The sequence below is a fragment of the Patiria miniata genome, unplaced genomic scaffold, assembly GCF_015706575.1.
Source record: "Patiria miniata isolate m_02_andy unplaced genomic scaffold, ASM1570657v1 HiC_scaffold_3, whole genome shotgun sequence".
Taxonomy (NCBI): domain Eukaryota; kingdom Metazoa; phylum Echinodermata; class Asteroidea; order Valvatida; family Asterinidae; genus Patiria; species Patiria miniata.
The window spans coordinates 1877008-1900256 of NW_024037069.1; the positions used below are offsets into that span (position 1 = coordinate 1877008).

General features: G+C 40.0%; 1 protein-coding gene across 1 annotated transcript; it reads right to left on the reverse strand.

The window, feature by feature from the left end:
* Window positions 1-3113: 3113 nt before the first annotated feature.
* On the reverse strand, window positions 3114-21545 carry LOC119737012 (fibrinogen-like protein 1). Its single transcript, XM_038211072.1, has 6 exons — window positions 21312-21545; window positions 10450-10539; window positions 9419-9661; window positions 7567-7799; window positions 5588-5855; window positions 3114-4464 (listed from the first exon to the last, which is right to left on the reverse strand). Exons 1-6 carry the CDS (start codon window positions 21340-21342, stop codon window positions 4181-4183), a joined length of 1149 nt encoding a protein of 382 aa, XP_038067000.1. The 5' UTR covers window positions 21343-21545; the 3' UTR covers window positions 3114-4180.
* Between the last annotated feature and the right edge of the window lie 1704 nt (window positions 21546-23249).

A 23249-nucleotide genomic window follows, 5' to 3' on the forward strand; every position in this document is an offset into this window, starting at 1 on the left:
TTTAATCCCATTTTAATTCATCCTAAGTACAATCGTTTTTATTGTCCGTACATTCGGTCTTGAGAAACAGACGGCCAATTACGTTACCTGTGCATTCATATACGCAAGCATACATTTTTTTTGGCAGAGTTCTGGAAAACAATTTCGTGAATGTGCAATCAAAAGTACGTTTTTCTCATTTAAAATAGCAGATTTCATCACAGAACATCAATCTAAAAGTGAAATAGAATGGTCAATGTTTAAAATCGCCCTCTTAAGGCAAAAAAGAAGTATTGTAAACGAATCTGAATGAACATAAACGAAATGTGCTGCTCAATCACTTAATTGATTGAACTGAAATGGAATTGAATGCTCTGATAGCGAAAATGAAACGCGTGTTCAGAGCGATTCTCAAATCAGACGAATAGGAGTGCGATTTTCAGAAGTGAATGAACATTTTAGGAAATTGGCCAGGAAAACCTTCAATATTGTTTGGTGAGTATACTACATTAACAGGGAGCGCGTAAAGTGATAGCTAATACGAATGTTATATACAAATATAATTACATGTAAAGCAATGTGATTGGACCCAAGACGATCAGTCCGAAGTCATCAAAGCTATTTGAGTTACCTGCCAAATGTATTATTACCATGAATCTGTGATATATTGCAATAAAGAGCAGTGTTTTCTCTTTCAAGACATATCAAAAACTAAAACTAGTGAAACATAGTGTCCCGGTGATAAGTTTATTTGGATCTGATCACATTCTATGAATTTGCTTTGACTTCTTTACAGCGTGTAAGTTGTACAGTCCATCATTTGTAATTTGTGTATTTTGTTCGTTTAAAGCAACAAACGTGCTCAAAATCTAAAGAAGGGTGCTGAACAACTATGAAGTTCAGCTCAGCTTCAGCTGTATATTTCGAGAAAGACAGCATTCTAGGATCTCGATTTCAAATCAAAAGTTGCTGAATCAGGTTTTCAATTGAGCCTGAATTCAGCGTCCGAGACACGTTCTCACTGAGCTGACTGCAGCTACGCAATGTCGCGCAATGATCCGACGAATTATAGCCATCGCCGAATAAAAAAAACCGAACTACTAACGGAAATTTCCAACGGTGCGTCTCAAGACGCACAATTGAAAAAGCCTTCTTTCGTTGATTTCTTCAAAATGACAGCTTTCCAGAAAGAATGATTTCACAGGGAGTTTATTCTTTTACTATCTTTCAACCAAGTTTGTTTTTCAAACAATAATTACGTCAGTTACTTTTTGGATAGCTGCAAATGATGGACTGTAGCTTTAATAAGGGAATAAATGTACGTGCTTGGCCGGTTTTAAACAGGTACGTGTAAAGCTGACGTTAAACGTCCTTTAATATCGGCCAATTCATTAGAATATACGTCGGGGTGCATGTAAATACAATATTGGGTTTTGGCCTTGCCCTTTTTTTTTATAAACACTGTATCCTCAGTGTTGTCCCGAGTGATTGTGAGAAGCAATTAACAAACTACTTGTGCGTGACTCGAATCCACATCCTCTGGCGTACTAGTGCAGACGTTTTACCACTCGACCACCCAGCTTCCCGGGATCAATTGGCTGGTTCGAATCTAATGTAGCAGCAGGTACCGCAATGAAAGTATTCATAAGATGGAATTTGCATCGGGGTGATGTAAGTTCAATGTTAGTTGTGCCCTTCACCGACGTGTCTTTATACACTGAGTATACAGTGTTTAAGAACCTGCACTCTTAGACCTGCACCTCCCCCTTCCAACTCCCCCCCCCCCCCCCTCACATTCATGATTTTTTTTTTAATTTCTTTAAAAGCCTTCGTGGAGATATAATCACGCCTGCGTAATATTTTTTTCTAATCACAAAGTCGTTACCATGAAACCCATTACTTTTCCAATAATGCCTTTCTACCTTCGATGGTTGATTACATAATCGGATGTCTTGAAATAAGCTAAGTATATAATTGTAAGCTATTCCGAGAAAACACTTCAGTATTCTACAAACTAGTTAAAATTTTAACACATTTCCATTTTTATTGAATATTGATTTGCATGCATAAAGACACTTATGACGAATTCAAAAGTAATACATATCCATACACTCTAATTAACTGCAAATGCATGCATGGAACTTTTAAAAAGTGATAATTGATTGGTAAAATAAGACCATTATCCGCTTTGAACAACTGTTTATTCACGGTAATAAATACAATTCAAGATGTACTCTTCATGATTATATTTCTACTTTTGTCCCGAAAAATATTTACATTATAATTATTAAGTTGCTTTTTAAAATATTGCAAAGGTCATTCACTTTTAGCTTTCATTCACGAAAAAAGAGCAAAAAAAAAAGGGTGAGAGGGCAGGTAATAATAATATAATAATAATAATACTTACCGGCAATGGGGTAATAGGGAGACTTTCCCATAGACTTGTGCAAAAACAATTTCCGAATTAAATGTGCCCTAACCCAATATTCCCTTGTCCTTTTTCCACGAATTTCGGTATTTTTACTAATTAGGCCACGAACAACAAATATAACCTAATTTCGACAGCAAATTTTTCCTCTAAAGGGGGGCTGCGCCAATAGGTGTCTCCCTATTAAGCCCGTGTCTCCCTACTATCGAAGTTTCTACGCTAACGTGTCTCCCTAATGGTACATTTGTAGGGATAATAATAATAAAAATAATGATAATTTAAAATTAACATTGAGCTGTTTCCATTGATCAAATGATCAAAAGCACATAACATTAAACTGCTTAAACAAAAGAGAAGAAGTGGGAGCGTACTGCTCGGTACCCTGAAAAGGGTGTATTAAGAAAACCATTTTTTTGGGGGGGGCCAAAAACAAATTTGGTTCCCCAAAAAGTGGGTCAAAACAATTACGGCGTGTGGTTCCGAAAAGGGCCCCCGACAAAAAATCGATTCTAGATGCTTGGTGGTGCGATCTGAGGCAATTTTTGACCACTTTAACCTCTGGTGGTTTTTTTTAGGAAAAGATGGTGGTGTACCCATTGCCTGAGTTTATTGCGATTGGGTTTAGGTGTGGGGTTTTTTTTTTTTTGGTGGTTTTTTTTTTTGGGGGGGGATGGCCCCCTTTGGGTCCCCCCCCCCCGATCCGCCCTTGCACCCTGGGAACGAGGTTGGGGCTAATGACCATGAATTTGCAAGCTATTTGCTACTGTTTAGTGGTTTGCAAAGGATGCCCCTTTTTCTGAGTGCCCTACTTGTATTGTAAACATGGAGATAATTATTAAGTCACACATGCATTCCTATGGGAGTTGAAGCCCCATGCAAAAAAAAAAAAAAATCGAAAAACACGACCAAACATTCTATACATCGAGCAGGCGTTCTTGTGAGGCAATAAATCTTATCAATCGGGAGATTCAGGGCCCTGGAATGTTGTTAGAGGCGGTCTTTGGAATAGAAAAAAAGTTTTATATGTACTATAATCATTATATGCATATGAACTAATTAACTACATGGTAAATATTTTAATAAACAACTCAGCTTCACACTCATGCAAATTAGTTTAAAAAGAAGTCAGTTAATATAATGTCTCAAGAATGTATCAGAAAATGTATCGACATTGTTTGCTCTTTAATTAACTAATTAAAAGTCGAACCCGCAAATTGAATCACAGATTGGACACAATGAGCATAAAGAACAACTGAACCATCTGAGTTTTTAAAAAGGCTATTTCAGGGCATTGAGTGAGTTTTCGATCTTCGCTTAAACGAATCGCAAAAGTTGAAAATTTGGCAGAGGAACGAAATTGATTTATTGAAGAGGACGGTCAGCGTAGGCCTACTATATCTCTAATATGAGTAACATCATTTTGATAACTTGAGTTTCTTTATCACAGAGTACTATTACTAAACATGTACTTTTATTCCCCTCGAACAAAAATCAGCCTCCAATTTTTGTTTTAATCCAATGTCCTCGATATCAAATAACTAAAACAAAAATTGAAAAAAAAAGGTTCACAAAAAAATCGATATGAAGAAAACTGTTGGTGGTTTATATAATTGTATTACACCACAGAAAGTTTGAAAATAGTTCCGGGATACAGAACAAGTTGGAGCCATTCCTGAAGCCGAGACCTCAAAGAATATCCAACATGATCGTAAGGCGTCGGTCTTGGCCACTATGGCACTCTACGGCGAATAGCCGTAGCTGTTTGCCGTTTCGTTAACCCCCAACATGACCAGACAAAGTGGGATTGCGTCGCATTTTCATTTCACACGATTTGAGTGAGTATGTTTCACCCTTCCAGGAAACCCACTGGATCCCGAAATATTCACCGACTGACGGACTGCTGTAGTACAAGCCGTTCAGGTTGCTGCCGAGTGCTTTGCATTTCTTGTACCACCACCCTCCCTTAAATGTTTCGGCACAGTTGAGTCCTCCCGAGTCGTCGTTGTCTTGGTCGCGCGTCGTGAAGAACCTCTGATGCGAGTCGGTTAGCGAATCTCCTGCCAGAAACAAAACAACAATACGTGGACAAATTAAAAACTGCCTTGGTTTGAAATTTGCCTCCGCAAACTACCATGGTATTTTAGGTCTGCTCAAGATCGGGCTAGAGGGCAACCAATCGTAATGATAAGTCCGAGTTTTGGCAGACATCTTGAATGGCCGTCAGAATGATGTGGCTAACGCAAGAGGACGCTTTACCTGTTTGCTTTTAATTTGGCCAAACTTCTTGTCATACAATGCTTTCAAATCTGATGTAAATATTATTTGTCAAGTTTCAAAATTAAGCATTACTTAAAGCTACTAATTTTGTCATTCAATACAATATAATACAATACAATATATGTTTTTCATCACAATTAACAGACTTTAAAAGTGAAATTCTTTTTCCCAATGTGCACATAAAACAATAAACATATATTAGACACGTAAAAATTTACATAAGTTGAAAACTTCAGTTTATGAAAAGGTAATAAGTATAAAACCACCAGCAAAAGTCCCTACTTAAAAAAAAAGGGAAGCTTGAAAACAAAAACCTTATTGTTGTAAAAAAGTATTCAAATCTGCATGCTGATAAGCTAGGTTATTTATTTAAAAAGGTCTAATCTGAATTGTAAAAACATTGCAAACAGACAGTATTTATCTGATAAAATTAGAATTATAGAGATGGATGGCACTAGGTAAAAAAGAGAATCTGAACCGGTTTGTGTGTGTGGGGAGCGCTCGTAATCGTCCTGTGGGGAGTGACTGTATAGATGAATGCAGAGGATGAGTTGGGTCCTGAGTTATGGTCTGCAGTTTCGTGAGATTTCACTTCCGCCTGTTTCACTTCCAGAGCAATTATTTTTCTTGCAGTTTTTGTGATCCGCTCAATTTTTTTCCGGTCATTCAACTTTTATTCCTCTGCGAGATTAACATCATTTGGGTGATTTTCACCAAGTTGCCTAAAAAAGTGAAAGTTAGTCAAAGTGAACGAGCATACGAGTCTGCCTTATTACTCTATTTCGGTGTCTGTGTGTTGGTCACGATGACCATAGCCCATGGACTCGGTCTTCTTTTACACTGACAAAACAAACGAGTTGTACACGTTGGAGAAAAGACACCTGGGCTAACGTTTCCACTTACCCGCTTGTCCACTGCTGTCATAGTCGTCCACGTCCAGGGCGTACCTGTCCCCGCTTATACTGAAGTCGCCATAATGAACATGCTCCTCTTCGTTACTGAATGATGTCAGCGTGATCAGCAGTTCCCAGGTCTCCGAGGGAGGTTCTGTCAGGGCGCGTAGGTTCTGGTTGCCCAGCCAGAACTCACCGGTCAGATTCCCGAAACCCTCGGTGTACTCCTGCCAGTTTCGGTCGAAGCTCTCCGAACCGTCCAGGCGTCTCTGAAACACCTGTCAGAGTGATGGGATCAATAACTTAGAAGCCTATTTGGGCAAACAACAGTGCTAAGTAAGCATAGTGCTAAGCAAACAACAGTGGTAAGTAAGCAAGCAAATTGTAGTAATGCAAGTGTAAGTGGAGAGGCCTGTATGTGTCCTAGTGGTTAGGGCTTAGGACTTATGGTCAGAGGGTCAGAGGTTCGATTCCTGCTACTGACCATTATGTGTATCCTTATTAAAATGCCCCTGCGTGCCTCGCTCCACCCAGGAGTATGAATACATTAGCTGGGGAGTAACTTGCGATGGAACTGCATCCTTTTCGGGGGAATAGAAATATTCTCAGGAATTTCCCTCTCGTAGCTTTGAAGAATCAATATTGTTGGTAAATTTCAGAAGAAATTAGGTACGACTTTTCATCGTGGTCATTCAGAAACAGATAAACGACTTTGCGGACAGGGCTAAGATTTTGCCGCTACTATAATAGCTACTTTACGTAGCGATGGTGGAGTCCTGCGCTTTGTTTTCCTCAAAATAAAATACGCAAAATGGGGATACGCCATGTACCGGTAGTTTGAACAAACACCATGTTGAGTCATAGTTTTGGAAATTTAAACTGAGTCCGGTCTGGTTGCCTGACCTGACGATCATCGTATGTCTCTGAATAGATCATTGATTCGTCAGATCAGTCAGACTCTGTCGGTCTGGAAACCGGACCATGTTTACACTTTAACATTAACACCCGCAGGCGCATGGTACGTCGCGAATCATACGCAAGTTAAAGCTATAGTCCATCATTTGCAGCCATCCGAAAAGTAACTGGCGTAATTATTACTGTTGAAAAACAAACTTGGTTGAAGATAGTAAGGGAACTAAACTCCCTGTGAAATTATTCTTTCTGGGAAGCTGTCATTTTGAAGTAATCAACGAAAGAAGGCATTTCCAACGGTGATTCTTAAGAAGCACCGTAGGAAAATTTAAATTAGTAGTTCGTTTTGTTATTCAGCGCAGCGCGCACAAGTATTGGAACGACGCACACGCGCGCGTGGTTGTTATAATTCGTCGGATCAGTGCGCGACGCCGCGTATAGCTGCAATTCAAAACAATTCAAAACATGATTCAGTAACTTTTGATTTGAAATTGAGATCTTAGAATGCTGCTTTTCTCGGAATGTACAGCTGAAGCTTAGCTGAAACTTCATCAGGTTAGTTGCTCAGTATCCTTCATTAGATTTTGAACACTTTTGTTGCTTCAAACGAACAAAATGCACTAACTACAAATGATGGACTATAGCTTTAAGGCCGAAAAAAAAAAATACTCGGTCTCTGGTCAGCGCGCGCGTCGATTTTAATCATGATCGTCAACCTTTTTTCAAAATTAACACAGAAGCTACAACAGCGCCCTCTATTGCCGCGCCTGCTCAAATGTTTGTACCAAGGAGCACCAAGGAATGGGGAAATTGCACCAAGGCAAATGATAAAGGGCACCAAGGCAAATTATGGAGGACACCAATGTATAATGAGGACACACACAAAAGCAAAATAGTACCCACCTTGTCTGTACAATACAAGCTTGAAAAAAAAAAAACGCGTCGCCGCATCAATTCCGGAACTTCGGTCTGACCAGAGACCGACTAATTTTTTTTTGGCCTAACCAAAGATCCTTGATCGAACTCTGCCTGGCTTTCTGACATGAGGTTAAAAAGAAATATCCCTTGCTAACTCACTATGTATCCTTTCCCCGACCTCATCTGGCAGTAGACCTGCATTTTCTGGCCTGCGTGCTGGATGGTATACACACCGCTGGTTGTCTGACCAGCATCCAAAAATTCTTGGCAATCTGCTCGCGGCGGCTGTGGCGCACTCGTGCTGAATACCGGGGTGGACTCCGGGTCAGACGGTGTCCCTGCTTGTGTCTGATCAGGGCCTGATGTGGCGATTGCCGGTACCGCTGTCGGCTCTTCGAGTAAGAAGAAAACAAAACAAGGTGAAGGTGGTAAGGCTGGACCAAGACAATTGCATGTCACAGCCTCGCACAGAATTATGTTCAGCTGATTCAGAATGGTTATTTTATGCCATGCAGCTTGTCTACACCATGAATTGAGCAAATTCATTGGTGCTGCGTGGCAAACCCAGTGGCACCCCCAAGGGGTCCTTGGGGCTTGAGGCCCCCCCCCCCCTCAAGAAGTTGTCATTTTTGGGGGGTCAATTTTTTTTCTAGTTTCACTATTTGCCCGTGGTAATATGTACCATGTGGTAATACCGTGATAATATGTTTTCGAGTAGTATAATGTGGCTGTAAATGGCGCCACCAACGTCAACATAGTCCGCCCCCCATTTTTTTTCTGCTGATTAAAGGAATCAAACTTAAAAAAAAAATCATTGGTGAACCCGCCCCCCCCCCCCACCTGCAAAATTCTGGGTGCGCCACTGGGTAATCCCATTCGACAGCACTGCCCGGCTCGCTTATTCTATAGATAAAGGGGGGAAAAAGAACACTGGGTTGGCATCGTAAATGTGTCTTTCCACCCATGCCGTATAAATGGGTACAGCATTTTAGCTGGGAAGTAACCAGCGATGAACAGGTAAAGGTAGAATAGGAATATTCTTAGTCGTTTCATGACACGGAACTAGAGATAAACGCCAGCCTGATGCGCCATACTGGTTCGAAACAAATTGTTAATATTTTGTTCCATAGTACGGCACATACCCTCAGGAGAGCCAGTCAAAGGGCTGTCAATAGAGCGGCCTGAAAGTACGCCATTTTGTCTCTGAGCTTCCGGACCCCTTCGCGACCCTTCTATGGGCATTTTAGGCGGGGTTGCCCTTGCTCTTGCTATAATTTTTGGCAGATTAATTTCTAACCGAAGTCACCCCACAAACATTGATGTTATTTTATCTTGCCTGACACAAGAAAAAAAATGATGAGAAATCAGTTAGAGTTGAGTAAAAAAAACTAATTTTATTTACGATCTGTCACATCCAGATTTTCGTACCTAGGTCTGCGTGTTCGGTCACGTTTGTTTCCACATCGCATACTTGCGTGAGAACGAAAATGATAACGACGCGAATATTTATCTACCTACATCCGATGGATTTTAGATTTAGTCGGGCTTGCTTGAATACAGTTCCTATCAACGGTCATTTAAGATGTGTTTGTAAATGAGAATTAGTCCTTCAAGTTTATTATTGTATGTCCCCAAAAAGCGCTCTAGTCTCCTATTCAAGTTTCAGTTTTTACCCTATGTCCGCCACAAAATTATGAATTTTGATCTTTGTATATACGAGTACGCCGAGTTCCACTATAGTGCACATGTATTTTGAACAGGTTTTTATCGGAAGTGAGAAGTCAATGTTTGGCATGATGTTTCCCTTTCACGTCGTGTGATTTTTCAGTTTCCATAAATTGAGTTGTTTGTAACAATTTAACAAAAGGCATTATCCGAGGGTGATTTTCGTAAGAATTCAATGTTGCAAAAGTAATTTTAAAAAACTACGACTATTAAACACTAATCGTCCAAGGGGTACGGAGTAGCGCCACCAGGGGTCAACTTTCAGGCTCAATTTCAGGCGTTTTACCTCTCATCGCACATCCCTGCGAGCTCCGGACTCCGTCGACGCTGACAGCCGACAGGTTGTCCAGGTAGACCGGCGGGTTGCTTCTGGGTATCGGGTGGGTGACATGGCCGCCCAAACGGACCTCGGTGCAGGTGCAGGGATCGCCCGTCGACAGGACGAAGCGAGTCCTACCCCCGTCGGCCGGGTTCGGTTCCGTTGATAGGTAGCATACTCGGGCCGATGCGGTGGCGACTTCCACAGAAACTGACGTTGGGAAAATGTTAAAATTGCAAAATGAAGTCCATAATATTAGACCTATTTCTGTAATGTGCTCTTTAGTACCACTTATCACATTCAATGCTCACATTTTTTTCCGGACTACGTTTTTGATACACCCAGCACAATCGCAAGTAAAATTCAGAGTTAAGATATGTCCCAGTTCAAAAGTCAAAACTCGTATATTAAGCCTTTAATGCCGGTTTATATTTCACGAGGATTTTGGGTATGCAGCTAATTGAGGTATTATCAAGCCAAACATTGTTGTTGCTATCGTAGAATTCGCTTCGCTATTGCCCTCTTGTGTGGTTTCATCCGACCCTGATTGACCGGAATCGAATTCAAATCCTTTAGGCCAAAAAAAAGTCTCTGGTTTCTGGTATGCGTCGTAGCCATGCGCGTCGGCAAAATGAAAACGTTTTTTTTTTCAATGAAAGATGATGTCTCAAAACCGCCAAACTCACTGGTTTGACTGGAATCCTGCTGCTGCACAATTTTAACGTGTTTTTAGATTGGGTTATGGTCGCGAATAAGCTTTATGTGGCCTCTCTGGACTCCCATATATTTGCACTAAGTTTAGTCGGGCACCATTTACAGTCATTAGCCGACATTTGAAGCAAAAAAAATCAGGTAAAAAAAAAGAAACCGGTACAGTTAGTGATCACTGAAAACGAGTTCATTGAAACTTGAGATCATTGAGGAGAATATCGAGAATGACTCATAGGTCTATTTCCATTTCTGTTCTTTTCTCTTCGATTTTTAGTTTGAACACTTACTTATAAAAAGTAGAACCGCACCGACAGCTAATGTGGTCCATCCGACCATCATGTTTGACCTCCAAAGTTTTCGTATCGTCAGCTTAGATTCTGAAAAATATTCAAAAAGAGTAATAATCACATCAGACACATGGCAGGGGTGGTTAAGGAGGTTTAACAAAAATCTTACAGAATTTTTTTGTTGAAGAAGGAGAATGTTCTAAACCAAATCTGAGATGCACAGACATGAAAAAAATACTTGATTTTAATCATTTGATTGATTTAAATCAAAACTCAAGTAAAATCCAACGTCATGTAAAGGTTAAAAGCAAAAATCGGATGACGGATGCGCTCAAACAGGGTGAGTAAAAAAAGCGGAACCCAAACCCCCCAAAAAATAGTTCATATTTGAAAAAAAAATATGTAGCACCACAAGTAATAAGGACTGGAAAGCCAATTTCATAAGCTAGTTTTAAATGAAAAAAATACTGATTGCTCAATCCGTTTAAAAACAATATCACCATTTAAAGGCAATTACCCTAAAACCTTGTTTCGTAAAAAAAAAGCAGCTTATTGTGTGTTTTGACTGTTTGGGACAACAAAGAAAATGACACAGAATACTTGTTTCAACAACTGTCAACAACTGTGTACACAATATCTTTATTAACAACCATGCTTAGGCAAACAATATGATTTATAAAATCATTTTTTTTTATAGTTTTAACTTTTCAACTGAGGTTTTATCGCTGGTGTATGTTTGAAGACAATTGTGACGACGATTCTTGATATCGCATTTTTGGATGAAAAAGGCTTTAGGGTCATTGTGTTTGAATGGTGCATATTCTTTGAACGGATTGAGCAATTTCAGTAATTTTATTCAATCTAATAGTAGCTTATGTAATTGGCTTGCCCAGTCATTATTATTTTTGGTACGACATATTTTTTAAATGTGAAATATAGTTTTTTAGGGTTGGGTTCCGCTTTTTTGATTCAGCCCGTGAGCTTTTAAGAATGTTAACCCTATTTTCATACACTGATGTCATCTTTTGCATCCAGTAGTTCTCCTGGCAGTTGATATATTCTGGTTGGCTACACTGTTATCAACTTCCCCATGAGTGTTGTGTGCAAAATTGTCGATTCGTGCATGGATGCAAGACACATTACATAATCCTAAAGAGGATTTCTGTAAGTAGGCCTGCATTTATGTCCAGCCAAGTACATCACTACAATGTATAGTTATGTACAAGCAGCAAATGTCCTTGTTTAACCCTGCGCAGCGTTTACAAAAAAAACTATACAACAACTCGTCAACGGCGGCCCTCTGGGCAGCAGGTTCATGTACTTTCCCGCACTACGCAAGACCCTATTCATAACAATACAACAAAAAAGCCACGTGCCAGACAGTGTCCAGACAGTTGCCAGACAGCGCTGGAAAGATAATTGACTGGTAATATACATAGGCCCCTGGTCACGTGCTCTCCACGTGTGAGAACATCAGACTTAATTCGTAATGACGAATTAAATAATCCGTAATAACGAATTAATAATCCGTAATAACGAATTAAATAATCCGTAATAACGAATTAATAATCCGTAATAACGAATTAATAATCCGTAATAACGAATTAAATAATCCGTTATAACGAATTAGTAATCCGTAATAACGAATTAAATAATCCGTAATAACGAATTAATAATCCGTTATAACGAATTAGTAATCCGTAATAACGAATTAATAATCCGTAATATTGAATTAAATAATCCGCAACATATATACTTGCAGTGGCGCTAATGGGCTTTCGTAGTATGCAGTTATGAAGGGAGATGGCTGTGTCAAGTTACAGGTCTTTGTTGATGTTTCAATGAGACTTGGCAGGTCTGGAGGCCTGGTCGAAAGTTTGTTGACACGGCCTGGGTGTAGCCCTGGCTGCAAAGTTCATTGAACCAGCTGATTTGGCAAGGGTTGAATGGGGATTAGATAGGAGGTGACCGTCGTTTGCCCTCAATTTTTTTTTTATTCAGGGATTTTATTAAAGGGAATGTACAACATGTGTTTTTGATGCAATTTTCCGAAATAAATGGATTTGGAGGATGAGTATTTCATAGAAAATACTGTTAAACTGACTTGTTTCACGTTTTAGGCTTTTAGATGCTGGAAAAACCAAGAAAACCAAACATGTTCTTGTAGTCTGTTCCCTGACCCCATTTAAGATGAAACGAAGCAATTTATAGACCTTTGGGAATTGTTAGGTCAGAGAATCAGTCTAGCAAGCTTATACTCCTTCACAGGTGTGAAATCAATCCCAAAGAAAATGCGGAATAGCAAAATATGAAAATTTAGGAACAGTTTTTGACTAAAAAAAAAAAAAAAAATTCTCCAATGCTGGTCGGCCGACCAGCGTTGAAATTTTTTTTTTTTAAATTCTTGAAAATGTCAGCCTACCAGGAATTACGATTGTACAGGATGTTTTATGTGTCATTTCCTAACAATCCAGTAAGGTATTTCGTGATAATTTGATCAGCACGTTTTTTTGAAGTGTGCAAATGTTGGATGTTCCCTATAAACAGAAATAACAGTTAAACAGATATCAAAATTGTCTTCCATAGCGGGTCCTTCACTCATGTTCAGTGTTCCATAATTTCATTAATTCCTGAAACATAGTGAAGCTAGTTAAATGGTTTATTTCTCTCATTTTTTTAGAAACAGACGGGGCCTAGGCTTAACTAAAACAAAACAAAACTGTTGGGAGATTTAGTAGGTAATTAATGCAATGCAAATACATGCACACCGAGTTTTCCAGATAGGTCTGGAATAATAGATTGTGTGTTGAATATAACGAACAAACCATGATAAGACAAAAAATATCTAATTTTTTTTTTTTTTATCTGATTATTTTTTTTATGCACGAAATCAAAAAATCAATCGCCAAAATTTGTTGTCTGATAAGTTGCTATTTCTTTCTAGTTATTCACATTAAGATGAGACTAGTTTGCAAAATTTGAATGAATTGCCGCCAGACAAAATAAAAGGTGTTTAATGGTGCAAAAACCGACCCAGAATAACAAAAATAAAATGGAGGGTTGCAAAAAGCCCAGAATAGACTGCCAGCAAATATTGTTTAACTAATAAGACACATAGATTCAAAATTTGTCAGAAGGAAAATTTCACTTCGAGAAGAGCACGCGTAAGGACGGAGAGTAGTTTTAGCATAAGTTACCAATCAGAGCTAAATCTAAAAAGAACCTTTGTTACAACTGATAATGTAGTAACCAACGGATAATGCATCACCAACCGATAATGTCACACAAATTGACCGATACTGTATCACTAACCGTTAATGTAACAGAAATTGACCGATAGTGTAGTAAATGTTACTACACTATCGGTCAATATTTGTTACATTATCGGTTAAGACAGATAATGTAACAACAATCGACTGATAGTGTAATACATTTTTACTACACTATCGGTCAATTTCTGTTACATTATCGGTTAGTGATACAGTATCGGTCAATTTGTGTGACATTATCGGTTGGTGATACATTATCCGTTGGTTACTACATTATCAGTTGTAACAACCTTCCATATTGGCTTATGCACACAGCAAAGATTTAAGTTTAAGTTTGGAAGTTGAAGCATATTATGAAAGTGTTCTCTTTTCACTAGTGTTGCATATAGACAAGTGTTGATGTCCAACCAAAGCGATCATTAAAAAACAAAATGGACGATTAACATAAATGTCACGAACATCAATCAACATTGAAAACATCAATGATTCCAAAAACCAACCATGGAAAATACTCTCTTCTCTCCGAAGAGTGAAACTATATAGGGAACCGTTCGATTTAGAGTGAATTCATTTTAATTTCAGATTAGAATAATTTAGTGAAAAAATGTAGAATGAAACTCGGACTTATTCGATTGACTCTAGATTTATTCGCGTGAGTGAATCTTCATTTTTTTTTTAATGAGAGAGTACTTACACCGAAATCTGTCTTTAATACCGATGGTGTAAAACGGTATCTTTGCAACATGTTTTTGCAAACCACCAATATAACTTGAAGATTTGATGACCCCATACAACCCCCACCCCACCCCACTCTCGTTCGCTACGGCCCTGGCAACTGTTGTGTACAAAATAAATAAAAGAAACTGTAGTGCGTATATAGCGCTTTCCACCGTATCAACAATCTCAAAGCACTTTGCAATTATTCCCCTATTCATCAGGCCACGAGCTAGACCACGCGTCAGCCGATATCAGCGCATATTCGGTCCTCTACCCTCACAGGTACCCATTCATATTCCTAGGTGAAGAGAGGCAATTGTAGATGAGTGTCTTGCCCAAGGGCACAAACACCACGTTCCTGGCCGGGTTCAAACCCACGCACCATCGTACATGAGTCAAATACTGTAACCACAGGACTACTTATATCACGTCGGTGTTCCAACATTAGATTGTCGTTCATCCCACTAAGATGATAACACAAGGAGAGAAAACGTTCCTTTCATTTCCTTGAGTCATCACCATGGCAGTTTACTGACGGTGTTTCATTGCTCACTGTGGGCCGAGAATTCCATTAGTTACGATTATTAGGTTGCCATGGCGACTGTATTGTAAGCATAAACGGCCGTAAGTGGAGGCGGATGGGTTGTCGCGACAACGCGTTCTATAAATGGATGTATGATCTTGGATTATAGTGGTTCCGCACAATTTATGAATATAGATGTTCATTGAAATGTCCGTAAACGTGGCAAACATTAACGACAAATTTTGAAGATTAACTATTTGTGTAACAATCTACTACAACGAAAACTGAATGAGGGCAATTTTAGCCGTAAAACGATGTTAAAAGCCAGACTTTATTCGTGTCAATAAAAGTCGAGTCCAAATCCGAATTCCGAATCAATAAGATCGAAGCCGAGTCCAAGTCACGAGTCACATTTAGTATAGGCCTATATTGGAAATTAGATTTTCAGATACCTCTAAAACCTCAAAGTGTAATGTTTATTTTTTTTCCCACAAATTTCCTCTAATTTAATGAAGTGAAAATACATTGATAGTGTTGAAATAAATAAGTGATTTGTGGTAATTTCGGTCGAGTACCGAGTCTCGCAAGTCGAGTCCGAGACCAAGTCCGAGTCCGCAGGGCTAGGGACGAATCCGAGTCCGAGTCATTTTGTCATCGTGACTCGAGAGTCCGAGTCCAAGTCACGGAAAATGGAACTCGAGTCCGAGGCCGAGTCAAGAGTCATACGAGTCTGTAAAAAGCAACCCTCTGCTAAAAGCCAGAGTGCTCTGTGAATAAAAACATAAAGGGTCTGTTTGCAAACCTATTTTGGTACCCCTCCAAAATCATAGCTGCAGGTTAGTCTGTGTTGGCTAAACATACACGATACGTTGATGATGTGTTGCGTGTTGTAGTACTCGTACTCGGTACTCGTACTCGCGAGTACTACTCGAGTACTTTTACGAGTATCATACTCGTACTGGTACTCGAATGTCAATCACTCGTACTCGAAATGGCAGAACTCGTACTCGATCATCAAAGTACTCGTACTCGAATAGCTGTACTCGGGGGTGGTATAGCTTGACTTACCACGGCCTTATTTTATCGATACTTTCAGTTTGAAATGGTTGATTGACTTGTGGAGAAATCGAAGTTTCCCAGTTTTCCTCTGTGAACGTCCGGTCAAACACATTTGACAGCTAGCCTAGTCGTGAGTGGGTCTGATTATCGGTCGGACTGGGCCTGGGCCAATTACGCACAATGTACCATTTGCCGTATGGCCGTATACGGAAATACAAGTACATGTACTCGTACTCGTACAAGTACTCGTACTCGAAATCGGACGAACAAGTACTCGTACTCGGAGACCTGTACTTTACTCGGAGGTACAAGTACTCGTACTTGGCAACCTAAGTACTCGGCAGTAGTCGGTACTCGGAAAACAGTACTCGACTACAACACTGATCTTCTGTGGTTAAATTCTCAACCTTCCCAAAATTTTCATTAATTCTGCTAGGGAGAATATCTTTGTAAAAACTGTGCCTCTAGCTCTCCTCTATTGTGAAATCTTCGAAATCAGAGGCGCTGTCAGACAATAGGCCTACATTGTTTCAATTCGCGAGCGAATCGTATATCGAAATGTGTGAACTGCATCATCACTGAAGCCCGCCGAACACAAGAGCTACGCGTGCTGACATGGCTGAGCAAAAAAAAAAGTCATTCGGGGGCCGTTTGCTCAGCACGTACGTAAAGCTCACAAAATATCCCCCTGTGCGGTGAATTTTTGCTGAGTTTTCTGCCTCACGAGGCTGTGAGGCAAATATCTTCCCTGTTTGATTTCTTCTTGCCTCCCGAGGCGAAAAACTCACTGTGTACGGACAGTCAACTTACGTGGCGGTACGTGCCGAGCTAAAAAGATTAACTAACCAATGAAAGCACATACTCTGTACAGCCACGTGATTTTAAAATATGTTGGTGCAAATCTTCTAACGCCTGCTGGCCTTTGCCCCATTTTCTTAACCATACGACCGACAAACAAGAATAATATGCTTTCATTGGCTTGTTATCTGTTTAGCTCAGGTTGACCGTACACAGTGAGTTTTTTCGCCTCGAGAGGCCAAAGAAATCAAACAGGGGAGATATTTGCCTCACGGCCTAGCGAGACAGAAAACTTAGCAAAAATTCACCGTACACGGTAAGCTATTCGTGCTGAGCAAACGGCCTCGAATGACCATTTCCTCAGCACGTACATTGTAGCTCTCGCCGTGCGCCGGATGTGCAGGTACGAGTACGGCACAAAACAGTCGTTTGATTGTAGAGCCGTATCTTAATGTCATCAAAAGGGTCTTTGTAGGTTGTAGCAAATGCTCCAAACTGTTTCTGAATTGCCACTAGCTTGGCATTTGCGTTACGATCTCCCTTTTTTTTGCGACAAGGGAATTTAGACTAGTAACCTTGCCTCAATTGATTGCACAGATAATTGGAAATACCAATCCAAAATGATCGTAGGGGCCTGTCCAGTACAACGTCAGATGACGACCGTTTCTATCGACTCGTATTTATGAGATTTTCAAGGACATGGGTATATTGTATACAGGGAGTCCATTGTGATTGATACAAATTCAACTGTTCGTGTCTTTTCTTTTCTAGGGTCAGTCAGGTTCTTTTAGTAATTAATTTTCGTTCAGTACGAATCGCCAAAAATTATCTAGCATTCCTGAAATGCAGCAAATTTCGTTCTCCTCCCGAAGGCGTTGATCTCGACTTTTATTTATCTACATTTTTTTGGGAAAACACTTCTGGCCGGATTTATTGATATTTGTAATGTTTGTTATGTCTATTAGCTTCACATATTTTAAAGAGATTGTACATGTATAACAGTTGTGGAACAAAATGATTTTTAAGGTAAAACAAGCAATTGGCGTCTTTCATTTTCACGACCTACTTCAACACCGTCAAAATCTTAAAGGTTTTTTTTTCTCAATATTTTCCTTTTTTTGCCATAAAATAATGTGAACCTTAACAGCCATAACTTCAACGGAATATATAGAAGTGCAACCAATAGTATTGTAAGAAGAATTTTATTCTTTTTCCTAATATATACCTGCAAAACCCTCATTTAAACCTCTGCCCAGGTCTTTCGATTTTGCCAGAATGTATAGCATGTCTGTCAGTGGCGAACCCAGGATTTGGCTGGGGGGGGGGGGGGGCTCACAATTTTTTTTTCAATTTCTTTTAGGAAGTTAAAAGTGTTTCCCAATTTTTTTTTCAAACTTGTTGGCCGGGGGGGGGGGGGACTATTTTGACGATGGTGGTGCCACTTACACCCCTATTATACTTTTTTCCCCAAATTTTTCAGTTGTTAAAATTTGTCACATTATTTTTTCTAAAAAATGTTTAGCCGCAGAAATTTTTGTTACGGTGGGGGGACGGACTATTTTGACAATGGTGGTGTCACTTGCACACCTACACCTCGAAAAAAAGGCCACATACATATCATCGTGGGGACTAAGAAAGATAGGAACGGTGTAACAATTTCTTTTTTTCCACTGACCGTGTACAGAGTCAACGGCAGAACTAAGCCCTAGTTCAAACTGGATTAATATACAAATTTTACTAGGCATGGATGTCTTTTTACACGAATAACCAGTTTCTTTAAAGTATATGATTTCAATGAACAAAGAATTTCCGAAAAGAGGTACATCCGGTTCTTTCAGCATCAGCAATTCTTCGGAATTGAAAATTACCCAAGTTCGTGTCTTCCGGGTATTCATGCCATGTACCAAGCAAAGCCCAAATCATACTTTTTCAGACTCATTTCTTCTTCACAGACGACAGCGGTAATATTTTTTTTTTTTAAATGTCATCCCCAGTATTTCCTTTTTTTTTTTTTTTTTAAAGTTTGTTTATATCACGCAAAACTAGGGCGAGATTAAAGGGGTACTTTTGAGCAACGCGCTCTTAAGGAAAGATCGTTAACATATGAAATGTTGCGCTACTGATACTATTTTCGAGTTTCATCCCAAAAGAATAAATTTCTCTTTTAAGTTGCTATGTTTCGAGCAATACTACAGTAGGCCTTTGTCCCCAAAACAGTGTCTGTTTGACTGTTTTTGAGAAAAAAAACCTACAAAACCATGAAGTCAACTTTGAAATGTTTTAATTGTGCAGATACTCCTAATCCTACACAATTGTCAATAATTTGATGACAATAACATTTTTGGATACTGTGACCAAGTTCCTTGCCATAATCAATTTCAGTGCTTTACGGGGTAAGCTGTAGAATCCTTCATGTTGTGAAAAAGGGTTGCAGTTGGCAGCGGCGAAGCTACGGAGCGGGGGGGGGGGGGGGGGGGGCTGGGGGGGGGGGGGAGTGGCGCACGTCCTCCATAAAAAGTTCGCCCAGACCTCGTCCCAGAGTGTCGAACAGTACGCGCCCACCACTAGCTACTCTCTCACCCTGGTATTGGATCATTGCAAGTGTCGCGGTCCTTTTCACTAGTCCGCGGGCCATTTTTCACTCGTCCGTGGGCATTTTCACTAGTCCGCGGGCTTTTTTTCACTAGTCCGCGGTCCTTTTCACTAGTCCGCGGTCCTTTTCACTAGTCCTCCGGGGACCTTTTCACTTGTCCGCGGGCCTTTTTCAATAGCCGCATGTGTTTTAATCCGTTCAACAGAAGTTTTAAATATTTGCACCAGAATCCATGAACAATAATGGGCACATGTATAACTTTGATCTTTGATCTTGTCAGTGTTTGCAACAAACAGATCTAATGGCAGCGAATAAAAACAGGCACAAATTGATTAGTAACAAATGAAATATATTTTGTATTAATAAATTAAATAAACTTATTCAAATCGTAAATCAAATAACTTAAGGTACTTTTCATTTCGTTTGATTTTTTTAAAGGTGATTAGAACAGATGTATCGCATCGCAGTTTTCGGCCCCAATCTTTTTCATTTGCGACACAAAATCCATCAAAACTGGCCCCACAAAAAAGAGATAAAAATTTGGAATACCACGAAGCGCACACTTTGTCACGACGAGAAACTGACCAGCACTGTCCGTACCGCGCAGTATCAGCGCGCATGGACTGCCATGAAAACCGGTCAAATTCATACACGGAAAAGGAAGATGTGGTTATGTGAATTAGGTCGCAAAATATTCTTTCTCCGCCGATGTTTTCGCGACATGTCTACGATGTCGAATTCGACCAGTTTACACTACGCACATATATGCTTTGATTTCCAACGAGTTCCGCAGTCCGCACGTGAAGTGAATCGAGCCCTGAAGTAAACATATACAAAAAACACTATTATTATTTTTGCGAAATCTGAACATAATTGTATACACCTTTAAGAACTTTAATTTAATCAGTGCCATTCGTTTAAATGTATGTTGCAGTACTCCGGTAATACCAATTGACGCTGATCATTAAAGGGAAATGCGATCGCTTCACTCAGTCAAGTCGATAGATCAAAGCATGCAACACGTAGGCCAAACTCTTAATTACTTCTAACACACATTCACCAAAAGATTTCCACATTGAGACACGTTGTGTGGAGTTGCTTATGTCCACACAAGGTTTCCCCCCTCTCTGGAAAACAGGTTTAGAGGCATTTTGGGTTAAAGGGAATATACATCATTTGCTTTTGCTGTAATTTTCAGAAATGGATGGAATTGGGGGGTTGGAAATATAAAGCAAATATAGTTGCACTGACTTTTTGGAGGTTTTGGGTTCGAAAATGCTATAAAAACCAAGAAAAACGATCATTTTCCTGTAGTCTGGTTCCCTGACTCCATATAAGAAGAAACAGAGCAGTTTACATACATTGGGGATTGTAAGGTCAGGGAACCAGTCTAGCTGGCTCGTACCCGTTCATAGGTTTGTAATCGATTGCAAACAAGTGCAATGGTCAATTGGGGCCAGTATTTGAAAAAAAGCCAGTTGTTTCCAACGCTGATCGGCCGATCAGCGTTGGAAATTGATACAAAAATACCACTTTTCTTGAAAATGACAGTATACCAGGTGCCATAATTTTACAGGATGCTTCAGGCTGTCATTTACCAACATCCTATTAAGGTATTTCGCAAAAACTTGGTAGTTTTTTTTTCCCGATGTTTGCAAATGTTGTATATTCCCTTTAAGTTATGTGTCGCAAAATGAAGAGAAACACTCAATACTTTTCACAATGTGAGTAAATTGATGTTTATCACAGGTTTTTCTTAACTACACGAAAACAAAGGACTGTCCACACTTTTCGTAAGTAACGTAAACATTGGTGCGTAAACGCGTGGATAAGACTCACGCAAACCTAGCAGGGGATTTGAAACTTATAGACAACTACAGATTTCGGGCTAAGGCCTACCTACCTTTTTTTTCTTCTGCAGTTAGTCTGTACATTCATCAGCATCACCCAGCATTCCCAGTGTGGTACAACTCTGACCAGCAACACGAGCCAACACTGACGAACTCCTTTCACAGTGCAGTAGCTCTCTACTTGTCTTGTAGGTCTTAGTCAATTCAAGCATTAACGATGCTGCTAATGGCAGATGAGATTACCGTTTTAAGAATTCAGCGAAGCCCATTACTATTTCATTGCGATGTTATGCACCCAAGGTCTTGCGGCGCATGCGCAACGGCAAGTGCCAGGCAAATAAAGCAACACGTAAGCCAACCCACCGTATAGCTTGCAATATTTAGCGGGTCGTGTGATGAGAGTTTCCATGGTGATTTATTCCTGTAAAAAGAAGGGGGGCTGATGAAGAGGCTCTCGTGTAGCTGATCACTGGTCCTCAATGCAAAATACTGCATAGAGCACTACATTTGCTGCAAATTTCTTATTCGCGACCTACGTAATGCTGTTTGGCAAATATAAACAAATTAAACCACATGGTTTCTCAGCTCAAAACGATTGATCTCCAACTAGCACACAACTCACATAATGGGATGACCATTTACTGGTAGCAGGTTTTGCCATACGATAGCACTGCCCGACCATCTTCACTAGTCTGCAACAAGTTCAAGTCACAAGTTACAGTCAGTCAGTCAATCAGTCGGGGAGTCAGTCGGGGGGGGGGGGTTGGGTCAGACAGTCAGTCGGTCGGTCGGTCAGTCGGGGGGGGGGGTTGAGTCGGGGAGTCAGTCAGTCAGTCGGTCGGTCAGTCGGTTGGTCGGTCAGTCGGTTGGTCGGTCAGTCAGTCAGTCGGTCGGTCGGTCGGTCGGTCGGTCGGTCGGTCGGTCAGTCAGTCAATCAGTCAGTCAGGGAGTCGGTTGGTCAGTCAGTCGGGGAGTCGGTCAGTCAGTAAGTCCGTCGGTTGGTCAGTCAGTCGGTCTGTCAGTCGGTCAGTCGGGGAGTCAGTCAGTCAGTCCTTCTCTCAGTCAGTCCAAAGCGGACACAAGATATGGCCCTCTTGAGCCATTGAAAATTACACCTAATTCATTTTATATGTTTCCACTGAGCCTAGTGTGCAAATAGACCAGCAGTGTATATGTATTTGTTTAAAAAAAATCAAACAACCAGTAGATCGAGTACCCTTACATGGGGATGAAACTATCTAAAGTAAAACAAACTTGATAAAACAGATAACACTCGGTTAACTACAATGAGGAAGGTCTGTACCGAACCCCGGTGGAAAAAAGAGCCAATTACACCGCCTCCGTTAACTTCACGCACGAGTTGTTTTTATAGACAACCAGAGGTCAACGGACAAAGACAGTATAAACACCACAGAACAACAGACGCTCGTCCTCCTTTGTTAATGACTAAGTGCAGGATGCCTCTGAGTGGCATAATTGTGCTTAAAACCTTGGGCGCATTGGTGACATTTTGAAAGTGATTCAGAAAAAAATGGTTTCGAGATACGTTGTCTATAATTTTATTTCAAAACATCTTGAATTGGGTTTCCAGATATCTTATTTGGATTTCGAGTCTATCTTGAAATGGATTTCGAGATATCTTGAAATGGAGTTCAAGCTATTCTAAAATGGATTTCGAGTTATTTTGAAATGGATTTCGAGATATTTTGAAATATATTCCGAGATATCTCGCAATAGTCTTGATTTTGAATTCAAGACATCTTGAAATTGACTCCGGGATATCTTAAAACAAACATTGACATATATATTTGACTGGCATCTTTATAACATAATGAGTAAAAGTAGGCTAAATGTAGCTGTGAAAATATCACGTGATTTGCGTTCTCTGTTCACAAGTTATTTCTATTCTAACAGAAATACAACAAAATTCAGCAGTCAACTCGCTTACCGATACGCATTGATGAATAGCCTTTAAATACATGAACCATGGA